Genomic DNA, 18,714 nt, shown 5'->3' with positions numbered 1-18,714 from the left:
GAGAGAGGCTGGGCAAAATGGACCTGGACACAGCCTTCACCTACAACTCACACTTCAGTTAAAAGAAACAGTGTCTCTCTCTAACAGATCCTCTCTGAAGAGTTCTCCGCCCAAAATTCATGCAGTGCATTTTCATTTTTGGAGCAGCCTCTGCATTTGTGGGTTCTGTCTTGGACCAGAACTGTAGGTGTTTAAATGCTATGTGAAACGCTGTGCATGTGTTAGTCAGGGGCCTGCTGATGGCAGGACATACCAGGAAGCTTGAGATCTCCTGTTGCAGTTTTCAGGTAAAGTTCAGATAAGGATCAACATTTTGAGGTGCAGAATGGACCCGCTGAGCCTTTGGCAAGGTGGGGCAGTGAGTCTTTAATGCTCTATTGAATCTGTTGAGAGATGCTGGTTGGGCAGGAACAGGGAGGGAGAGCTGTGGTTTGAGTCACATAGGGACCTGGCTGGTGGGATGGCTCTGGAGACACAGGTCATGGAGTGCCTGGTCTGTAGAGATCAAAGGCAATTGAACCGCAACTTAAATGACACTGAGATGAGGCAATTGTAGGAAAATGGAGATCAGTCTAATTAGCAGAGTTTACCCTGTGAGCAAACAACCCAAGTGTTTCTGAACTAACAGTTGGCTGTTGTCTCCAGACAAGAGGCTGTGTGAAAGAGCAGAAGAGCCCTCTGAGCTGCTGGTGGGCTATGGTTGTGATCCCACTTCACGCTCCACAATCCAGGGAAAATTCCCTCAAATGACAGAACCAGGGCACAGGCCTTGCACAGGCACAGCGATCTTGCCCGCGGGCTGGCTGGCCTGCACAGGGTGAGGAGCTCAGCTAGGGAAGGGGGCGACTGTCTAAAGCTAAAATTACAAATGCTATTAACATTCAGAGTTGGCAATGAGAAAACACTCTAACATGAGCACTCTGCTAATCACCGGTCCCCAAGATGCCCTCTCACCTTCTCAGCGAGGCTCAGACTGGCATTTAGCTTTTCCAGTGAGTTCAAAGGAGCAAGATCAGGCCCTCTTTAATTTTCAGCATCAAGCTGAGCAGGGTATAGTTCCTCTCTGACTCAGCACTGAATAGCAGTGGGGACTGAGTACTAGCCAGTGGCACAACAAGAACACTCACCTTCCTGGCAGCAGTTTGTATCTGTGGCTGCAGCAGGTAATCACAGCATTGCTAACCCGAATCTCTTAGAGGATCAGCTGCTGTGGGGGCTCCAAGGAAAGACGTAGCCAGAGGAGAAAGATCTGGAACCCTGTCATTCCTAGGACTGCCTCAGAAATGCACTGCTAGTCTGAGGAACCATCTTTCCATCTTTAAATTCATGGTCTGATAGCTCAGAGGATCTCAGACATACAAGCACATGCCAGCAGAAAGCTGTGATTTGCATAGCGATGGTATAAGGCATATGACCCTAACTCTGGGAGGTTGGGAGATGTTTAAATTCACATAATTCTGATTACCATTTTACTTTTAATCCCACTTCAATACCAGCATGATTTTTAACTATCTCAGCAATTGCTAGACTAGACAATCCATGCATTTCAGCATCTGAAAGCAGCTTGGAACCCTCACTTTCAAATGCTATAAAGCAACAACCTCCTACTACTAATGTCAGACCTAAAGAGGGTGGGGAAAGCAAGAAGGTAATTGGAACTACATTATTTTATGGTATGTTACCTCTTAACCTGCTTTACTTAGAAACTCTTTGGTAAGACCAGTAAATGCTTGCCAATCCTGGGCTTGGACCAGCAATCAGAAATAAAGGAGCTTAACCCCTGTGCATGCATTTTATTTCTATTAGTCTTCAATGCAGGCTGCAGCAGGATAGCAGGATGTGATATGTATGCAGAGTGCCCTCTGTACTGCATTCTCATTAATGGGAGACAACAATCAGTCACTCTCCTCCCAGCAGCTCCTCCTCACATTGGGAGGATCCAGCCTGCTTTCTTTGAATGTTAGTGGACAGGGGCAGCTCCAGGCCCCAGCACGCCAAGCGCGTGCTTGGGGCGGCAAGCTGCGGGGAGCGCTCTGCCAGCGCCACGAGGGCGGCAGGCAGGCTGCCTTCCGTGGCTTGCCTGTGGAGGGTCCGCTGGTCCCGCGGCTTCAGTGGACCTCCCGCAGGCGTGCCTGTGGCAGGTCCGCCGAAGCCGCGGGACCAACAGACCCTCCGCAGGCAAACCACCGGAGGCAGCCTGCCTGCCATGCTTGGGGCGGCAAAATCCCTAGAGCCGCCCCTGTTAGTGGATAACACTCTGCTCCTCAAATTGTGTGCTCTCTGGTTCGTATTTTCTTCTGCCATTTTATACCATATGTAACTGGGTAGATGGTCATTCCCTGGGTGCAGCACATGCTTTGTTTCCCTGGGGCTGAGCAACTGTCATAAATTTTTTGGCTCTGGTGTCTTCATCCGGCACTTGGGTGGCAATTACTGTTCAATGCGGGAGGTTCTCCAACTAGATGAGGGCTTGGTCTCAGCTGGTCTGGGGGGCCAGCTCTTTAAACAGCCACAGAGCTAGAACAGTGGTCCTCATTAGAGTGGCCAAATGCCTGGTTTTTGACCAGAAAGTCTGATCAAAAAGGGGACCTGACAGTGTCCAGTCAGATCTACTGACCAGACACTCAATGTTCGGTTACTGAGGGCAAGAGAGGTGCTGGATCATCACCTGCACCAGCCCCTATTCAGCTGGGACTACTTCTTACTTGTGTCGGGTGGCTGCAGCTCCCAGCCCTGGCTCCGCAGGCGAGTCTCTCCTCACCTGGCCGGGGGTAGGGAAGGGAAAACAGCAAGCGCCATGGGGGAGAGGAGCGAATGGGGCGGGGCCTCGGGGGAAGAAGCAGGGCAGGGGTAGTGCTTTGTGGGGAATAGGTGACGTGGGGTTCCGACACTCCTGCTGAAGTGTCTAGTTTTTAAATATTACCAAGTTGGCAACCCTAGCTCCTCTGCAAGTAGGATCAGCAGCCTGCTGTGGCAGAGGGTCACGGGGACATCCCCATGTATTTGCTTCTGATTTACTCCCACCTGTGCTGCACAGCAATGCTCCCCCACAGCCAGTTAGGAATAGGTAGCCACCAAAGAAGCCACTAGACTGCTCCTCTAGTCAGCTAAGGACTAGAGGACTAGCTCTAAGTGCTGTAGAACAGCGCTGACTACAACATTCTGTCATCTCCCTGCCTCTGTGTTTACAGCGTTCCCATGTCCTTGCTGAGCAGAGTCTCAGGTCTGGATTTGTCACCTGCCAGGGTGAACCACGGGACTTTCTAGAGTGGCATAGGGATGAATGACACACTTAGGAGAGCCCTGGGTATAGACATGCAGCTGCCCACTGCCTTGAGTGCCACATGGCCACACAGCTGCCATCCCAGATGTCCCTTCCCCACTGCTCCCCATCTGATGTGCCAATCATTGCACAGTGGCCCCATAACCTTGCAGTGGTGTCTGTCCATGTTAAACTGACAAAGTCCTTTCTTATATCCATAAGTCCTCTCTTTTATAGCCATGAGACAATTGGAGTATGTAGGAGCCCCACAAGACACTGTGCAACTCAAAGCTTTCCTGGCTTAGCATGGGGTCCAGGGCATTGTAGATCTGGTGGAAAGGTTTTGCCAGAGCAGGTGGGTTTCAGCGAAGACAATGCTATGAATATTGGGTTTCTTTGATGCAACAGTATTCCTGGTACCCATGATGTGAGAGGAAGGATGGTCTCATTTAAGGTACTGGATTGGGACTGAAGAGAACTGAATTCATTTCTGGGCTCTGCCACATATTTCCTGTGTGATCTTCGGCACGTCACTTAATCTCTTTGCATCTGTGAAATGGGGAGAATAATACTGGCCTCTCTCAGGAGCCTATACAGGAGAGATGGGCTCCACCTAAACCAAAGTGGAACCAGACTGCTGGCACTAAACATTAAAAAGGTTGTAGAGCAGTTTTTAAACTAGGAGATGGGGGAAAGCCGACTGCTGCAGAGGAGCGTGTGGATCGGACACAGACTTCTCTTAGGGGAGAGTCTGATGATAGAGAATCTCCAGGTTATAGTCAGGAGCAGAGGAATGAGAAGTATAATGTAAGGGCCAGATCAGATGATAAACAGTCACATAAAAAAGAATCTGGCACATCAGAAAAAGGCAGGCTAATAAACAGGGACAAGTTTTTAAAGTGCTTGTACACAAATGCCAGAAGTCTAAATAATAAGATGGGTGAACTAGAGTGCCTTGTGATAAAGGAGGATATAGATATAATAGGCATCACAGAAACCTGGTGGACTGAGAGCAATCAATGGGACACAATCATTCCGGGTACAAAATATATTGGAAGGACAGAACAGGCCGTGCAGGGGAGGTGGCACTATATGTGAAAGAAAGTGTAGATTCAAATGAAGTAAAAATCTTAAGCGAATCCACAGGTTCCATAGAGTCTCTATGGATAGAAATTTCATGCTCTAGTAAAAATATAACAGTAGGGATCTATTATCGACCACCTGACCAGGACAGTAATAGTGATGATGAAATGCTAAGGGAAATTAGAGAGGCTATCAAAATTAAGAACCCAATAATAGTGGGGGATTTCAATTATCCCCATATTGACTGGGAACATTTCACTTCAGGACGAAGTGCAGAGATAAAATTTCTCGATACTTTAAATGACTGCTTCATGGAGCAGCTGGTACGGGAACCCACAAGGGGAGAGGCGACTCTAGATTTAATCCTGAGTGGAGCGCAGGAGCTGGTCCAAGAGGTAACTATAGCAGGACCGCTTGGAAATAGTGACCATAATACAATAGCATTCAACATCCCTGTGGTGGAAAGAACATCTCAACTGCCCAACACTGTGGCCTTTAATTTCAAAAGGGGGAACTATACAAAAATGAGGGGGTTAGTTAGACAAAAGTTAAAAGGTACAGTGACCTAAAGTGAAATCCCTGCAAGTTGCGTGGGCCCTTTTAAAAGACACCATAATAGAGGCCCAACTTCAATGTATACCCCAAATTAAGAAAAACAGTAAAAGAACTAAAAAAGAGCCACCGTGGCTTAACAACCATATAAAAGAAGCCGTGAGAGATAAAAAGACTTCCTTTAAAAAGTGGAGGTCAAATCCTAATGAGGCAAATAGAAAGGAGCACAAACAATGCCAACTTAAGTGCAAGAGTGTAATAAGAAATGCCAAAGAGGAGTTTGAAGAACAGCTAGCCAAAAACTCCAAAGGTAATAACTAAATGTTTTTTAAGTACATCAGAAGCAGGAAGCCAGCTAAACAACCAGTGGGGGCCCCTTGATGATGAAAATACAAAAGGAGCGCTTAAAGATGATAAAGTCATTGCGGAGAAACTAAATGGATTCTTTGCTTCAGTCTTCACGGCTGAGGATGTTAGGGAGATTCCCAAACCTGAGCTGGCTTTTGTAGGTGACAAATCTGAGGAACTGTCACAGATTGAAGTATCACTAGAGGAGGTTTTGGAATTAATTGATAAACTCAACATTAACAAGTCACCGGGACCAGATGGCATTCACCCAAGAGTTCTGAAAGAACTCAAATGTGAAGTTGCGGAACTATTAACTAAGGTTTGTAACCTGTCCTTTAAATCGGCTTCGGTACCCAATGACTGGAAGTTAGCTAATGTAATGCCAATATTTAAAAAGGGCTCTAGGGGTGATCCCGGCAATTACAGACCGGTAAGTCTAACGTCGGTACCGGGCAAATTAGTTGAAACAATAGTAAAGAATAAAATTGTCAGACACATAGAAAAACATAAACTCTTGAGCAATAGTCAACATGGTTTCTGTAAAGGGAAATCATGTCTTACTAATCTATTAGAGTTCTTTGAAGGGTTCAACAAACATGTGGACAAGGGGGATCCGGTGGACATAGTGTACTTAGATTTCCAGAAAGCCTTTGACAAGGTCCCTCACCAAAGGCTCTTACGTAAATTAAGCTGTCATGGGATAAAAGGAAAGGTCCTTTCATGGATTGAGAACTGGTAAAAGAACAGGGAACAAAGGGTAGGAATTAATGGTAAATTCTCAGAATGGAGAGGGGTAACTAGTGGTGTTCCCCAAGGGTCAGTCCTAGGACCAATCCTATTCAATTTATTCATAAATGATCTGGAGAAAGGGGTAAACAGTGAGGTGGCAAAGTTTGCAGATGATACTAAACTACTCAAGATAGTTAAGACCAAAGCAGATTGTGAAGAACTTCAAAAAGATCTCACAAAACTAAGTGATTGGGCAAAATGGCAAATGAAATTTAATGTGGATAAATGTAAAGTAATGCACATTGGAAAAAATAACCCCAACTATACGTACAACATGATGGGGGCTAATTTAGCTACAACGAGTCAGGAAAAAGATCTTGGAGTTATCGTGGATAGTTCTCTGAAGATGTCCACGCAGTGTGCAGAGGCAGTCAAAAAAGCAAACAGGATGTTAGGAATCATTAAAAAGGGGATAGAGAATAAGACTGGGAATATATTATTGCCCTTATATAAATCCATGGTACGCCCACATCTTGAATACTGTGTACAGATGTGGTCTCCTCACCTCAAAAAAGATATTCTAGCACTAGAAAAGGTTCAGAAAAGAGCAACTAAAATGATTAGGGGTTTAAAGATGGTCCCATATGAGGAAAGATTAAAGAGGCTAGGACTCTTCAGTTTGGAAAAGAGAAGACTAAGGGGGGACATGATAGAGGTATATAAAATCATGAGTGATGTTGAGAAAGTGGATAAGGAAAAGTTATTTACTTATTCCCATAATACAAGAACTAGGGGTCACCAAATGAAATTAATAGGCAGCAGGTTTAAAACAAATAAAAGGAAGTTCTTCTTCACGCAGCGCACAGTCAACTTGTGGAACTCCTTACCTGAGGAGGTTGTGAAGGCTAGGACTATAACAGCGTTTAAAAGGGGACTGGATAAATTCATGGTGGCTAAGTCCATAAATGGCTATTAGCCAGGATGGGTAAGAATGGTGTCCCTAGCCTCTGTTCATCAGAGGATGGAGATGGATGGCAGGAGAGAGATCACTTGATCATTGCCTGTTAGGTTCACTCCCTCAGGGGCACCTGGCATTGGCCACTGTCGGTAGACAGATACTGGGCTAGATGGACCTTTGGTCTGACCCGGTACGGCCTTTCTTATGTTCTTATGTTCTCTCCCGCTTTTTGTGTTATCTATTTAGAATGTAAACCCCTCAGAGTGAGGCCTGTCTCTCACTTCGTTTTTGTATGCTCCCTTGCACAATTCCCCACATCCTTTCTTGGCCCACCCTTGCACCCTTGAGGGAGTGTTGTTTATTCGTGGTTCTGGTTCCACTGAAGGCCTGTTTCTCTCCCGGCGCTGCCCGTGTCCTATCAAATGAGCCCTTGCATCCCCATTAAGTGATGCTGTGGAAATACAAATCCACAGGCAAAACTATAGCCAAATTAGACTGGCGGGTATCTGCAGAGCAATAGGGCTGTGGAAAAGGCCAGCACAAATTTTGTCTCTGGTGGTCATGCATCACAAAGTAGGGAAAGTGAGGGGTGAGTGTGTAACTGCTGAACAGAAGAGGGTGGTGGAGGGGTTGTTATGTGAGTGGAAAGTGGAGACAAACTGTTTTGCAGCTTTTGCTAAATAGCTTAGCTAATCTCTGGCTGTATCTGTCTGTCTTGTCTAGTTAGTCTGTACGCCCTTCAGGACAGGGCCTGTGTTCTACTGTTTGTACAGTGGGGCCATAATCCTGGCTGGGGTTGTTAGATGCTAAAGGAATGCACATAAGTAATAAAGAGGGTAATGGACTCTCCTGGGCCATTTGATTCCAGTGGAGCTATGCTGATTTACACCAGCACAGGGGCTGGAATATCACATTCCTGTCTGGGCATCTCATAACTAGAAGGACTTTGGAAAACTAGGAGTTCAGAAAAAAACAGAACTAATCAGGGGACTGGAGTAATTGATTTCTATGGGAAGATTCAAACCTCTAACTAGTCACAGCTTGGCGAAGAGGTGCCTAGGAAATGGAATGGGATAACGCAGAGTGGTTCAAGGTGACTTAACTAGGATGAATGGAAAGAAAGTAAGGAAGGGTTTGAGCATTGGCCTGCTAAATCCAGGATTGTGAGTTCAATCCTTGAGGGGGCCACTTGGGGATCTGGGGCAAAAATCAGTACTTGGTCCTGCTAGTGAAGGCAGGGGGCTGGACTCGATGACTTTTCAAGGTCCCTTCCAGTTCTAGGAGATAGGTATATCTCCAATTATCAAGAGAAAACCAGGCTGAATATCAGGCTGTGCGCTTGGTTCAGTTGTGATCTAATGGATCTAACACTGGACTAGGTCTCAGGAGACCTGGCTTCTGTTCGTGGCTCTGCTGCTGGCCTGCTGGGTGACCTTGAGCATGTCACTTTACATCTCTGTGGCTTAGTTTCTCTTCCAACCCTTTGTCTGTCTTGACTGTTTAGATTGTGAGCTTTTGGGGGCAGAAGGTCTACTGAGTTTTTGTATAGCGCCTAGCACAATGGGACCCTGATCTTGGTTGGAGTCTGCAGATGCCCCTGTAACACACGTTGTTGTTATTTATTACTGATTTGTATTACCATAGCATCTAGGAGCCCCGGTCATGGCCCAGACCCCGTTGTGCAAATGCAGAACAAACAGTCCCTGCTCCAAATTGCTGACAATCCAAGTATAAGACAAGAGAGAACAGCTAAGGAGTACAAGGAAATAGTGAGACAATACTGGTCAGCATAATTGTGGAATAGTTTCCCAAGCCTGTAATGTTTAAACTGTGCAAAACTCTGTTACATGTGTAATAGGAAACAGGCCTGCCCTGGGAGGGAGAAGGGCTAGCTGACCTTGCCTGTGGAGAAATGTAATGATTCTGTGATATCGAGTACCAGGGAGATGGAGAGTGAGCCTGGGGCAGATATAAATGCCCACAGAGGTGTGAAGAGGACCAAGTTAGTACACTAGCCTTCTGCCTGTGGAGATCTGGGTTCTAGTTCTGTACAGGCCATTCAGAAGTGAAACAGTGTTTGGTCTCATTCCAATTCAAAAGCCAGCACTAAATTCACAGCAGTTGGCACCCTGGAGGTGCACTGGTGGAGCTGTGTGAGGAGCTCAGGACTGGCAATGCAGGGGCTGTTGCCATGGGAGGACTCGGGTGCATTGAGTTTTCTGTAGGAAGCTGGCATGATGCCTATTGGTAATTGTGCTCTGCCACCGCTAGACAGACCTGTTAGTTTCTTCTCAGGATGGGACTAGCACTGAGATAGCAGGGGTGCTCCAGGTCAGAGCTGAGCTGTATTGACAGAACCAGGAGTGAGTGCATGCAGGACTGCAATGCAGGGGTAGAGATGGGATTGGTGGGCGCTGCACATCAGGACTGAAGAGTATTGGCCAAGCTGTGTGGTTGCCCATCACTGGACCAGTAGGGAATCCAAACTGCGATGGCTCGGCAGAGCTGTGTGGAATGCAGGGCTATAAGTCCCTTGCTTTCCTGAGTGCTGGCGGCTGCCAGAACTCAAAATCATTATTCCAAAGCCTAGAATAGCTGGAAAGTGGAAAAGTCTCAAGTCAGCTCTGACCTCCTCCGCCATTAATAGACGAGGTGTTGGGCTGCCCTTAGACGTGATGTGCATGACAGCCTAACAGTACTCCAAGCAAACCTCCCCCAAATGCCTCCCCTGGCCCATTATTTTCATCAACTGCTCAGTCTAAGGCCATTGCTGATCTAACCAAATGGGGCAAAAGGTCATTCCCAAGTGACCAGCATGGGCCTTCCATGCTCATTCCTAGTGGGGGCCCATCCAGGTGAAGGTAACGGCAGACAGGCAGGAGGTGTGTGAGGGCAAAGGAAGCTCAGCCATGTACCTGTTCTGAGGACACGTAAAGGGGGCTTTGGTCTCCTGGATGGTCCCTGATATGCCTGGGGTTCTGGGTGTTAGCCTTGCAGGAATGGGCGCGTTTGCTCTTCAGTCAGGTGAACTCTTGGCACTGAGCTGTTAGCTCTCATTTGGCAGGAGCTGAGTAACCCCACGTTGGTTGCCCCTGAACTGAAAATGAAAATCAACAGTTTAAGCCTGAGAACACAGAGCAGAAGAGGTTGGATCCAGTCCAGTTGGGCAGGGGAGTCTAATGTGGGGACAGGGGAGGGATTCCAATGGCAAGAATACTGATGAGAGCTTCTGTCTCTAAACTTTCAGTTGGGAATCCACCCCGAGTCCTCTGGACATGAGATCCTGGCTGCCAGTACCCCACCCAGCTGCTGGGAGGCATGATGGAGGGGGGCAGGTGTCTGCTGGGAGCTCAGGATAGGGCTGGCTGCACACAGAGCACATGTAGGGAGGAGAGGTGGAAACCAGCAGAAGGGTGGTATGGTGGCTGGGGAACATCAGGCAGCTGGGAGAGAGCTGGGTGGGTGAGGTGGAAGGGAGAGGATCCTGGGTCACCGAGAATATGTGTCTTGCATTCCTTTGTCCAACTGACTAAGGAGAAGTCACCCTTACTGTGCTAAGGGTTAAAACACGTGGTAGCCTTTTCTGGGGAGTGTGTGAATGGCTTCTGAGCTCCTCTGGCTCATTGGCCTCTGCATCACCTGGCTCTGCCTGACACAGCAGACACAGGTCGGTGTGAAGGAGGCAGGTGTAGCCACCATCTGAGATTTGCTCTGATGTGCACAGGCATCTGCAGCTAAGATGACTGGAGGCAGCAGAGGTGCCCTTCGGCGTTGTGTCCCAGTAATGTCTTGCTTTTGCTTGTCTCTGTCTCCCTGCGCAGTACAAACAAGTGGAGCAGTACATGTCCTTCCACAAGCTCCCCGCCGACATGCGCCAGCGGATCCATGACTACTACGAGCACCGCTACCAGGGCAAGATGTTTGACGAGGAGAGCATCCTGGGAGAACTGAGCGAGCCCCTACGCGAGGTAACGAGGGGTGCCCTGAGTGTTCATTGGGGGGCTGAGTGGGGCCAGGGCTCCTCACTCCTTTGCCTGATCCAGGTTACAGAACTGGCAGTGACTGGAAGTCGCTGCTTTCCCAGTCCCTATCTTCGTCCTGTGCTAGACATACCAAAAAGAGGAGGAAACAAGTCACAAAGGGAGAAGAGCCCATGTGATGGAATATCCCTGTGACTTTGAGTGGTTTTGCTGCTGCTGGAGAGACCCCCAAATTCATATCTGTTATGCACTGTGCACGGGTGTTGTATTACCAGACTAGCTCTTTGCAGATGAAGGAGCCATGCTAGAGCCAATGATTGGGCACCCAGAGTCATTCACAAGTTCATATCCCAAAGCAACAGCATTTCCCCAGACAGCCTGCCAGCTGCACCAGGTCACTGGTTTATTGCCCAGCACATGGACAGCCCCCCTACAATTTAAAGCTCATACTGCCAATGCCCAGGTGGGAGTGGGCTGTAGGGGAGAGAAGAACCTTTCTCACTAGCACAAGGGAGCCTCGAAAAGGAAATTGCAACAAGAAGGTAGATGACTTGCCTCAATTTCACTCCACCTTGTTTTCTGAGTTTAATCCTAAGAGGGTGTGATGCACTGAAATATATACAGGACATATATATTTTATGACAAAGGTACAATCAAGTTGTATTTTCTTCATCTGAGACACTCAAACCAAAGAAGTCAGGAATGGTGGAAGAATGGTGTCCCTAGCCTCTGTTTGCCGGGATTGGGTGACAGACATGGATCACTTGATGATAACATGTCTGTTCATTCCCTTTGGGGCACCTGCCATTGGCCACTATCAGAGGACAGGATACTGGGCTTGTTGGACCTATGGTCTGACCCAGTATGGCAGTTCTTATGTTCCTAAGTACAGCCAACCTGGGCCACACTAACTGGTGGGCACCTATCCTGCCCACCTTCTCCCCCAACAAAGCCCCCACTTGCCCATGATATTTCCTTTTCTGAGTGGCTGGGCACATCTGCCCAGTTGTTTAGCATCTTGGAAGCAGGCAAGAACAATGCAGAACAAAGTGCTGCCAAGGCAAGTTACAGCATTTTTCCAGCAACGAGCCCTCTAACTGCTTCATGGGGCATGTCATTTGTGCCACCCATGATGTGCATGGCTGCCAAAGACTGGCATGTGGGGGAAGTGGCTGTCAGGTCCCAGGTTAGAGAGAGAGAGAGCATGCCTTGAATTCGAGCATCCAGGCCCTCCCAGAGTGCTGTCCCAGCAGGCACTGGATTTGTGTCCATCCTACGATGGATCTTTTGGGAGAATAGTATCTTTGGTTTTTCTGAAGTCCTGATTGGGGCTTTGGAGGGGATCTCTGTAGGTTATTTCACCCTAACTGAAGTGTTTCTCTCCATGCATGTCTCTGTCTCTTCCCCCCCACCCCTCCAGGAAATCATAAACTTCAACTGCCGGAAGCTGGTGGCATCCATGCCGCTGTTTGCCAATGCCGATCCCAACTTTGTGACGTCCATGCTGACCAAACTGCGGTTTGAGGTGTTCCAGCCAGGGGATTACATCATCCGGGAGGGCACCATTGGCAAGAAAATGTATTTCATCCAGCATGGGGTGGTGAGCGTGCTCACCAAAGGCAACAAGGAGACTAAACTGGCAGATGGCTCCTACTTTGGAGGTGAGAGTCAGTGACCCACCCACCTGTGCTCCTTGGGCAACAAGACCCATGGCTGTTCCCAGGCAGTCCTCGTCTGGTTCATGTTGGTGCTTGTGATAGACGGGGGCAGCACCAGACAGAATTGGAGCCTCAGTCACCTTGTCTGTCTGTCTCCACCTGAGGACTCTTGTCTTGCACTTAAATCGTGACCTCTGTGGGTCAGGGATTGTCTTTTTGTTCAGTGTTAGGACGGCGCATAGCACAGCAGGGTCCTGACCCATGACTGGAGTCCCACGGATACAAGAACAATAAGGAGATCAGCATCAAGGGGGGAAAAGCTTTGTTAATGTCCTTTGTTAATGGTCATTTCCTCCTTGCTCTTAGTGAATTAACAGATCTGCCAAACACAGGCCCTTCCTTATAAAGATACCTCTGCCTGATCCCTCCTGCTGTCCAGGCATGGTATCATAGTGATGGACAGGGACCAGGCTGCATGGTGTTAGGTGCTGTACAAACACAGGACAAAACAACAGTTCCTTGACAGAAAACTCGCTATTTAAATCTGACCCAGGTCACCAGGGGAGTGGGGCACGAGGCAACAGTGAGATGAGTGGGACCAGTACGATAAACAGTGGGATGGGATTTCATTGCCTGCCTGCAGGCTGTGGGGCTGGTGACTGCAATGTTCTCACTCCTAGGGCTCTGCAAAGCTTTCACCCGGAAACCCCTAACCAAGCAGACCTCACACGGGGGCAACTTCCAGAGCAAACATTAAACCTGCTGAGGCCTAGTGGACCTGGAAAGGATGGGCAGAGTGGGCCCCTCCTTCCGTGGCCTGCTCTCCACAACCAAAGGATCCCTCTCAATCTGTAACAGACCTTGGGACCCTTCATCCCCAGAGGAACTCCTACCCATCCCCTCAGCAGGCCCCAAATTCACTAAAGAAACCCCTTTGTCCTATGATTGTGACATGTGCATGACTGTGCAAACCCAGGCCAGTGTGATCCATTAGCTGGGCTCCAATCCCATTGGAGTTTCTGGTTCACATGGATCTGAAATAGCAAAGTGAAACTTGTTGGTTTCATCATGAAACTGCTGAGCTTTTGTAGCTCCTCCCTTTCCAGCCATGAGACCCTCTTTCTCCCCCCTAGCAGGCCCATGGGGTCCCCTCACTCTTCTCACATGAGCATCCCGCACAGTCCCCAGCACCCCACATGCAGTGCACATTCCAAATCTTCAGAGGGTGTCTGGCTGACTTGTGAAGGGCTAAAATAGAGGAGAGACTTGCTAACCTTGAGCCCTGTTTGGAATGGGCAATGGGTTCCGAGTAATCTGCACTCACCCCCAGAAATGCCTTTGGCTGGATTCCCTAATTGGGGGCTGGAGGAAGGAAGGATACCAGCTGCGGCATCAACAAAGCCTGGCGATCTTCCTGCGCCCGCTATACCCAGCAGCTAGTGGGAACAGGAGAGCACTGCACTGAATCTAGTGGTGCCCTTGCTCTCAGAGGTAACACTGTCTGGACCCATCTACTTTGCTAGAGGAGAATGGTGGCAGGATCCATTAGAACCATCTCCCAGAGGGGCCAGCTCTTTTTTAAAACAGATTTTAAAAATTATAGCATCCGTCAGAGTTATTACGCTGCAGTAGTACCTCTTACGCTGGGGCAGATCTAGATGGTGCGCCAGGGAAAGGCATTGTCCAATTACTTACATGCGCACACATACATGCACAATGTGTGGTGCAGCCACAGAGTTGAAACCAGCGAAGAGCTTTGTGTGTTCTCTGCTGGCCTAAGAATGGCTATGCGAAGTTTAATTACATTAATGTTAGTAATAACGGGGTTTCACTAGGTGAGCTTATCCTGTCAGTTAATAAGATCGTAGCAGATCCACCAATAACTCGTAAGTTTCTTTGCTTACATGTCATCAGCATGGGGGATCGCTGAACCTCCTGACACTGAGGTCACAGGTCAAATCAAAGACCTAACTGCAAATCTAGGGAGTTAGCTTCAGCGAGATATGGTGTGACCTTCCACTCCCAGTGGGCCAGGAAAAGCGTGAGAGGGACAGTTCCTCCATTCTGAATGCACAAGTGATACCTATGATAAGCCACGATTACAGAACTTGGTGGCTAATTAGATCAGCTGAATCCCCGCGGTGCCATATTGTACAGCAGTTACTGCAATTGAGCTCTCTGGTATTTTGTTCGGTAAATGTTACTGCATAGTGGAACATTTATACTGTTAATGTGGAGGCAGGGATGTCGCTTAGTGACATGAGCTGCTTTTGTTTGGAGGCGGCGATGGTTGTTTCCTCGCTCTTCCAGTCCCGGGGTTCTCAGACTGTGTCTTCATTCCAGAAATCTGCCTGTTGACCCGTGGCCGGCGCACAGCAAGCGTGCGAGCTGACACCTACTGCCGCCTCTACTCCCTCTCGGTGGATAACTTCAACGAGGTATTGGAAGAGTATCCCATGATGAGAAGGGCTTTTGAAACGGTGGCGCTGGACAGGCTGGATAGAATTGGTGAGTAGAGAGTATAAGGCAATGCTTCATCACTCACATCCATGGGCTCCCTTCTCTTTTCCGTGGCTGTTTCCAAGTGGGGGAAGCCACACCCTGCTCTACCGTCTTCCACAGTCCCTTTTGCTAATGGATAAATCCTTTCCCACCCCATCACCTTCAGCTCCATTTCCAAGCAGATAACCTCACCCCCCCCCACATAACTCCATTTCCATTGTCTCCATTTCCAAATGGCCTCTGTGGCACACCTCCTGCCAATTGTGCAAGATTTTTCAGGAACTCCATATGATGTAGTGTAATATCCACCATGAAATGGAGCTTAAGCCAGATTTTGGTTGGTAGTTGACGTTGTGCAAATGCCAGGGGCTTCCTACTACTAAGAGAAATGGGCCAGATTCTGACATCCTTACTCTGCTAGCAATCCCATGGATTTCAATAAGTCTTTGTGCGGAATAAGATAATACTCAGCATAAATCGGCCCAAAACCAGCTAGAGTATAATTACATGGACTAGCATTATTCATTTTTACAGCAAAAACTGATCACCAGATGGGATTAGGAAGAACCACACCCCTGTGATATACTATGGCACAGTGGGGTGTGGACATGCTGGTGCTAGGCCTTGGACTATAGCCACAGAAAACAAGACCAGCAGAGCAGACAGGAGATGTTCTGAGGAGGGCAGGGGACCGGGATGCTTGCTGATCCAAAGAAAGATCCCGCTATTGCAAAGTGATCTGCAGAACATAAAAGTTAAGCCTTATATGCTAATTAGCCCAATTATGAATGTATTTGCTATGATTAGATGCCTGATTTAAACAAAGATATGGGAACATTTACAGAACAGAGCCAAGGTCCAGCATTGATTTCTGTAGGTGTACTAAGCTGGGAGTATGGCAAAATACTGAACCCCAACAGGCGAAAGGAGCCATAACTAAGGTTGATACACCCCCAAGTTATTGTATAGATTCCCCCAACAGAGTTGACGGCTCCATTGTGCTGGACAGACATGTAGGAGAAGGGAGTGTCTGCTTTGAAAAGTGGCAGAAATAGAAAAGACAAAGGGAGAGAGAAAGGAAGGTTTATTCCCTGTGTATTGCTGGGGAGCTGGGCACAGGGAGATTAAGTGATTTCCCCAAGGTCAAACAGGTTGTCTGTGACAAAGCTGGAACTGAATCTTCTGAAGCCCCAGTCCAGTGCCATAACCAGTGGTGGATTAACAAATTTGCTGCCCCTAAGCCCTCAAAAAATTGCTGCCCCCCCACACCAGCTCACCTCTGCTCCCCCACAGCAAGCCTGGGAGGGAGGAGGGAGAAGGGGAGTTGTGGCACGCTCAGGGGATGGCGGAGGTGGAGTGATGGTGAGCTGGGGCAGGGAATGGTTTCCTGCCCCCCCCCGAAGAGTTACTCCCTGCGCCTGCTGGCCCCAGGTCACCTCCGCTATCCCCCGAGCGCGCCGCTACTCGCTTCTCCCTCCCTCCCAGCTCTTTCGCACGGCAAGCCTGGGAGGGATGGGGGAGAAGGGGAGTTGTGGTGCGCTCGGGTGATGGCAGCAGTGGAGTGGAGATGAGCTGGGGCATGGAGCGGTTCCCGCCCCCCCTGGGGTTACTCCCCGTGCCTGCAGGCCCCAGCTCACCTCTGCTCCACCCAGGGCCGGCTCCAGACCCCAGCGCGCCAAGCGCGCGCTTGGGGCGGCATTTTGCCGGCAGAGCGGCAGGCGGCTCCGGCGGACCTTCCGCAGTCATGCTTGCGGGAGGTCCACCGGAGCCGCGGGACCAGCAAACCTCCCGCAGCCATGACTGCGGAGGGTTCACTGGTCCCGCGGCTTGGGTGGACCTCCCGCAGGCATGACTGCGGAAGGTCCGCCGGAGCCGCCTGCCGCCCTCCCAGCGCACCCTCCGCAGGCGCGTCTGGAAGAGGTCCCCCGGAGCCGCGGGACCGGCAGCGCGCCCCCTGCATGCTTGGGGCGGCCGAATTCCTAGAGCCGCCCCTGGCTCCACCTCCTCCAAACGTGCCGCTACTCGCTTCTCCCTCCCTCCCAGCACTTTTGCGTGGCAAGCCTGGGAGGGAGGTGGAAGGAGGGAAGCGCGGCGCGCCTGGGGGAGGAGGCAGGCCGGGGATTTGGGGAAGGAGCGGAGTTGGGGAGGGGGCATGAGCAAATTTGCCACCCCTGCAAACTTGCCACCCTAGGCCTAGGCCTTGTTGGCCTAGGCGATAATACGCTGCTGGCAGTAACCCCTACATTGCCCTTTGTTAATTAGACCTCTGTTTAAAAATGTGTGCTTATTTTCACCCATTCCTAGAATCAAAAAGGCTAGTGCAGTTCTGGGCAATGCTCTGGGCAGGCACGGAGGAGCTGGCAGGGGGCTCTGGGCCTGGCCATACCAAGAGGCATTCATTCAGTTCTGGGCATCTTGCTCCTAGAACGATATTGCAGATTGGAGGGACTGATTCCGGAAGAAAAAGTAAGAGCCTAAATATGTGCAGCTTGGTCAAGCACTGGCTAATTAGGCCCCAGTGTAAGTGGTGGCAGCTTTGTCACTTGGGACACTTGAACAAAGCCCAAGAAAATGTGCTGTAAGGAGCAGTCCTGCCTTGTTCCAAGGGGATGGACTAGATGGGAGCTAGCAGGGCTTTCCTATCTCTAGTTCTGCGGAGTCTCTGAAAAGAGATTCCCTGTGATGGACAATTATGCTGCTGTTCAGCCTTACAAAAGCAAACCTCCCCTGTGCATGCATGTACATGTGAGCAGGCTGTGCTGTGGTGCCAAGCTCCACACTCATCTGCTGCATCTCTGAGTAGGCAATACAACTGCTGAAATCTCTCTCTCAGCAGAGCAGAGGAGAAAGCACGTGTGAGCCCAGAGGACATGGTTCCTAGCTGTGTAGACAGCAGTGCCTCCTCTAATAAGGAGCAGTAACATACTAACTGTGATGTCTCCTTCTAGTAGCAGATCCACACAGAAGATAAGAATCCACTGCTGCTACTAGCTAGCAGAACTGCTTTGTTAGCTGAAGTGGGAGAGGCCTGGGCTGAAGGTCCCAGGTTCCATCCCTGTTGATGAACCATGGTGGGAGGGGGTTGTTACATACTTTTGATGAGGAACATACATAACGAGGGAGAAATAGAGTAGCAACAGGAGGAGCTTGGTGTAGCCCTGACGTGATGCTCTGGTCCGGGTTCCAGCTGACCTCATGGAACCCAGGGTTGCCACCACTCTTCTGTTTTAGGCCCCACCACTGAGAGCCTGTTCCTTGCAGTGTGAAGTCCAGCAGGCGGCATGGGACTCTGTGGAACCATGGAGCTGGGTGCAGACCCAGTGAGACCAGAGGCAGGGGCAGCACTGATGGCGCCAGTCAGACCAATTTCCAATGACAGTGCTTCAATAAAACACCACATAGAGCCAGTTTCCACACCCTGCGAGCGTCACCCAGATGGCTGCTAGGGAGGGTGGATCAAATGAGAAACTGCTGAATAGAAGAAATAGTAACAGTGTTTGCAAGTATCAGTCATGCCAGATACTCAGGGGTGAATCCCAGTGTAGGTGGATGTGGGGGTTCCCAAGTCACATGGGAGCATTCCACCCAAACAGTGGCGGGATTCAGGGACTCAGTCATGTGATCTACACATCAGCTATGTCC

General features: G+C 49.3%; 1 protein-coding gene across 7 annotated transcripts in view; it reads left to right on the top strand.

Moving 5' to 3' along the window:
* Positions 1-18,714, top strand: part of HCN4 (hyperpolarization activated cyclic nucleotide gated potassium channel 4) — a 166,116-nt gene that overhangs the window by 126,431 nt on the left and 20,971 nt on the right. For 6 of the 7 annotated variants that reach the window (XM_039493361.1, XM_039493366.1, XM_039493363.1 and 3 more), the window contains 3 exons: positions 10,754-10,900; positions 12,333-12,573; positions 14,914-15,078. In XM_039493361.1, the coding sequence (XP_039349295.1) occupies positions 10,754-10,900; positions 12,333-12,573; positions 14,914-15,078 (553 nt within the window). Of the gene's footprint in view, positions 1-10,753; positions 10,901-12,332; positions 12,574-14,913; positions 15,079-18,303; positions 18,378-18,714 lie in introns of those variants that run through there. The other variant, XM_039493367.1, reaches the window with a different exon arrangement.

Source organism: Mauremys reevesii, linkage group 10 (genome assembly GCF_016161935.1).
Source record: "Mauremys reevesii isolate NIE-2019 linkage group 10, ASM1616193v1, whole genome shotgun sequence".
Lineage (NCBI taxonomy): Eukaryota > Metazoa > Chordata > Testudines > Geoemydidae > Mauremys > Mauremys reevesii.
Note: the sequence above shows the minus strand (reverse complement) of the source record. Positions and strands in the feature narration are given on the sequence as shown.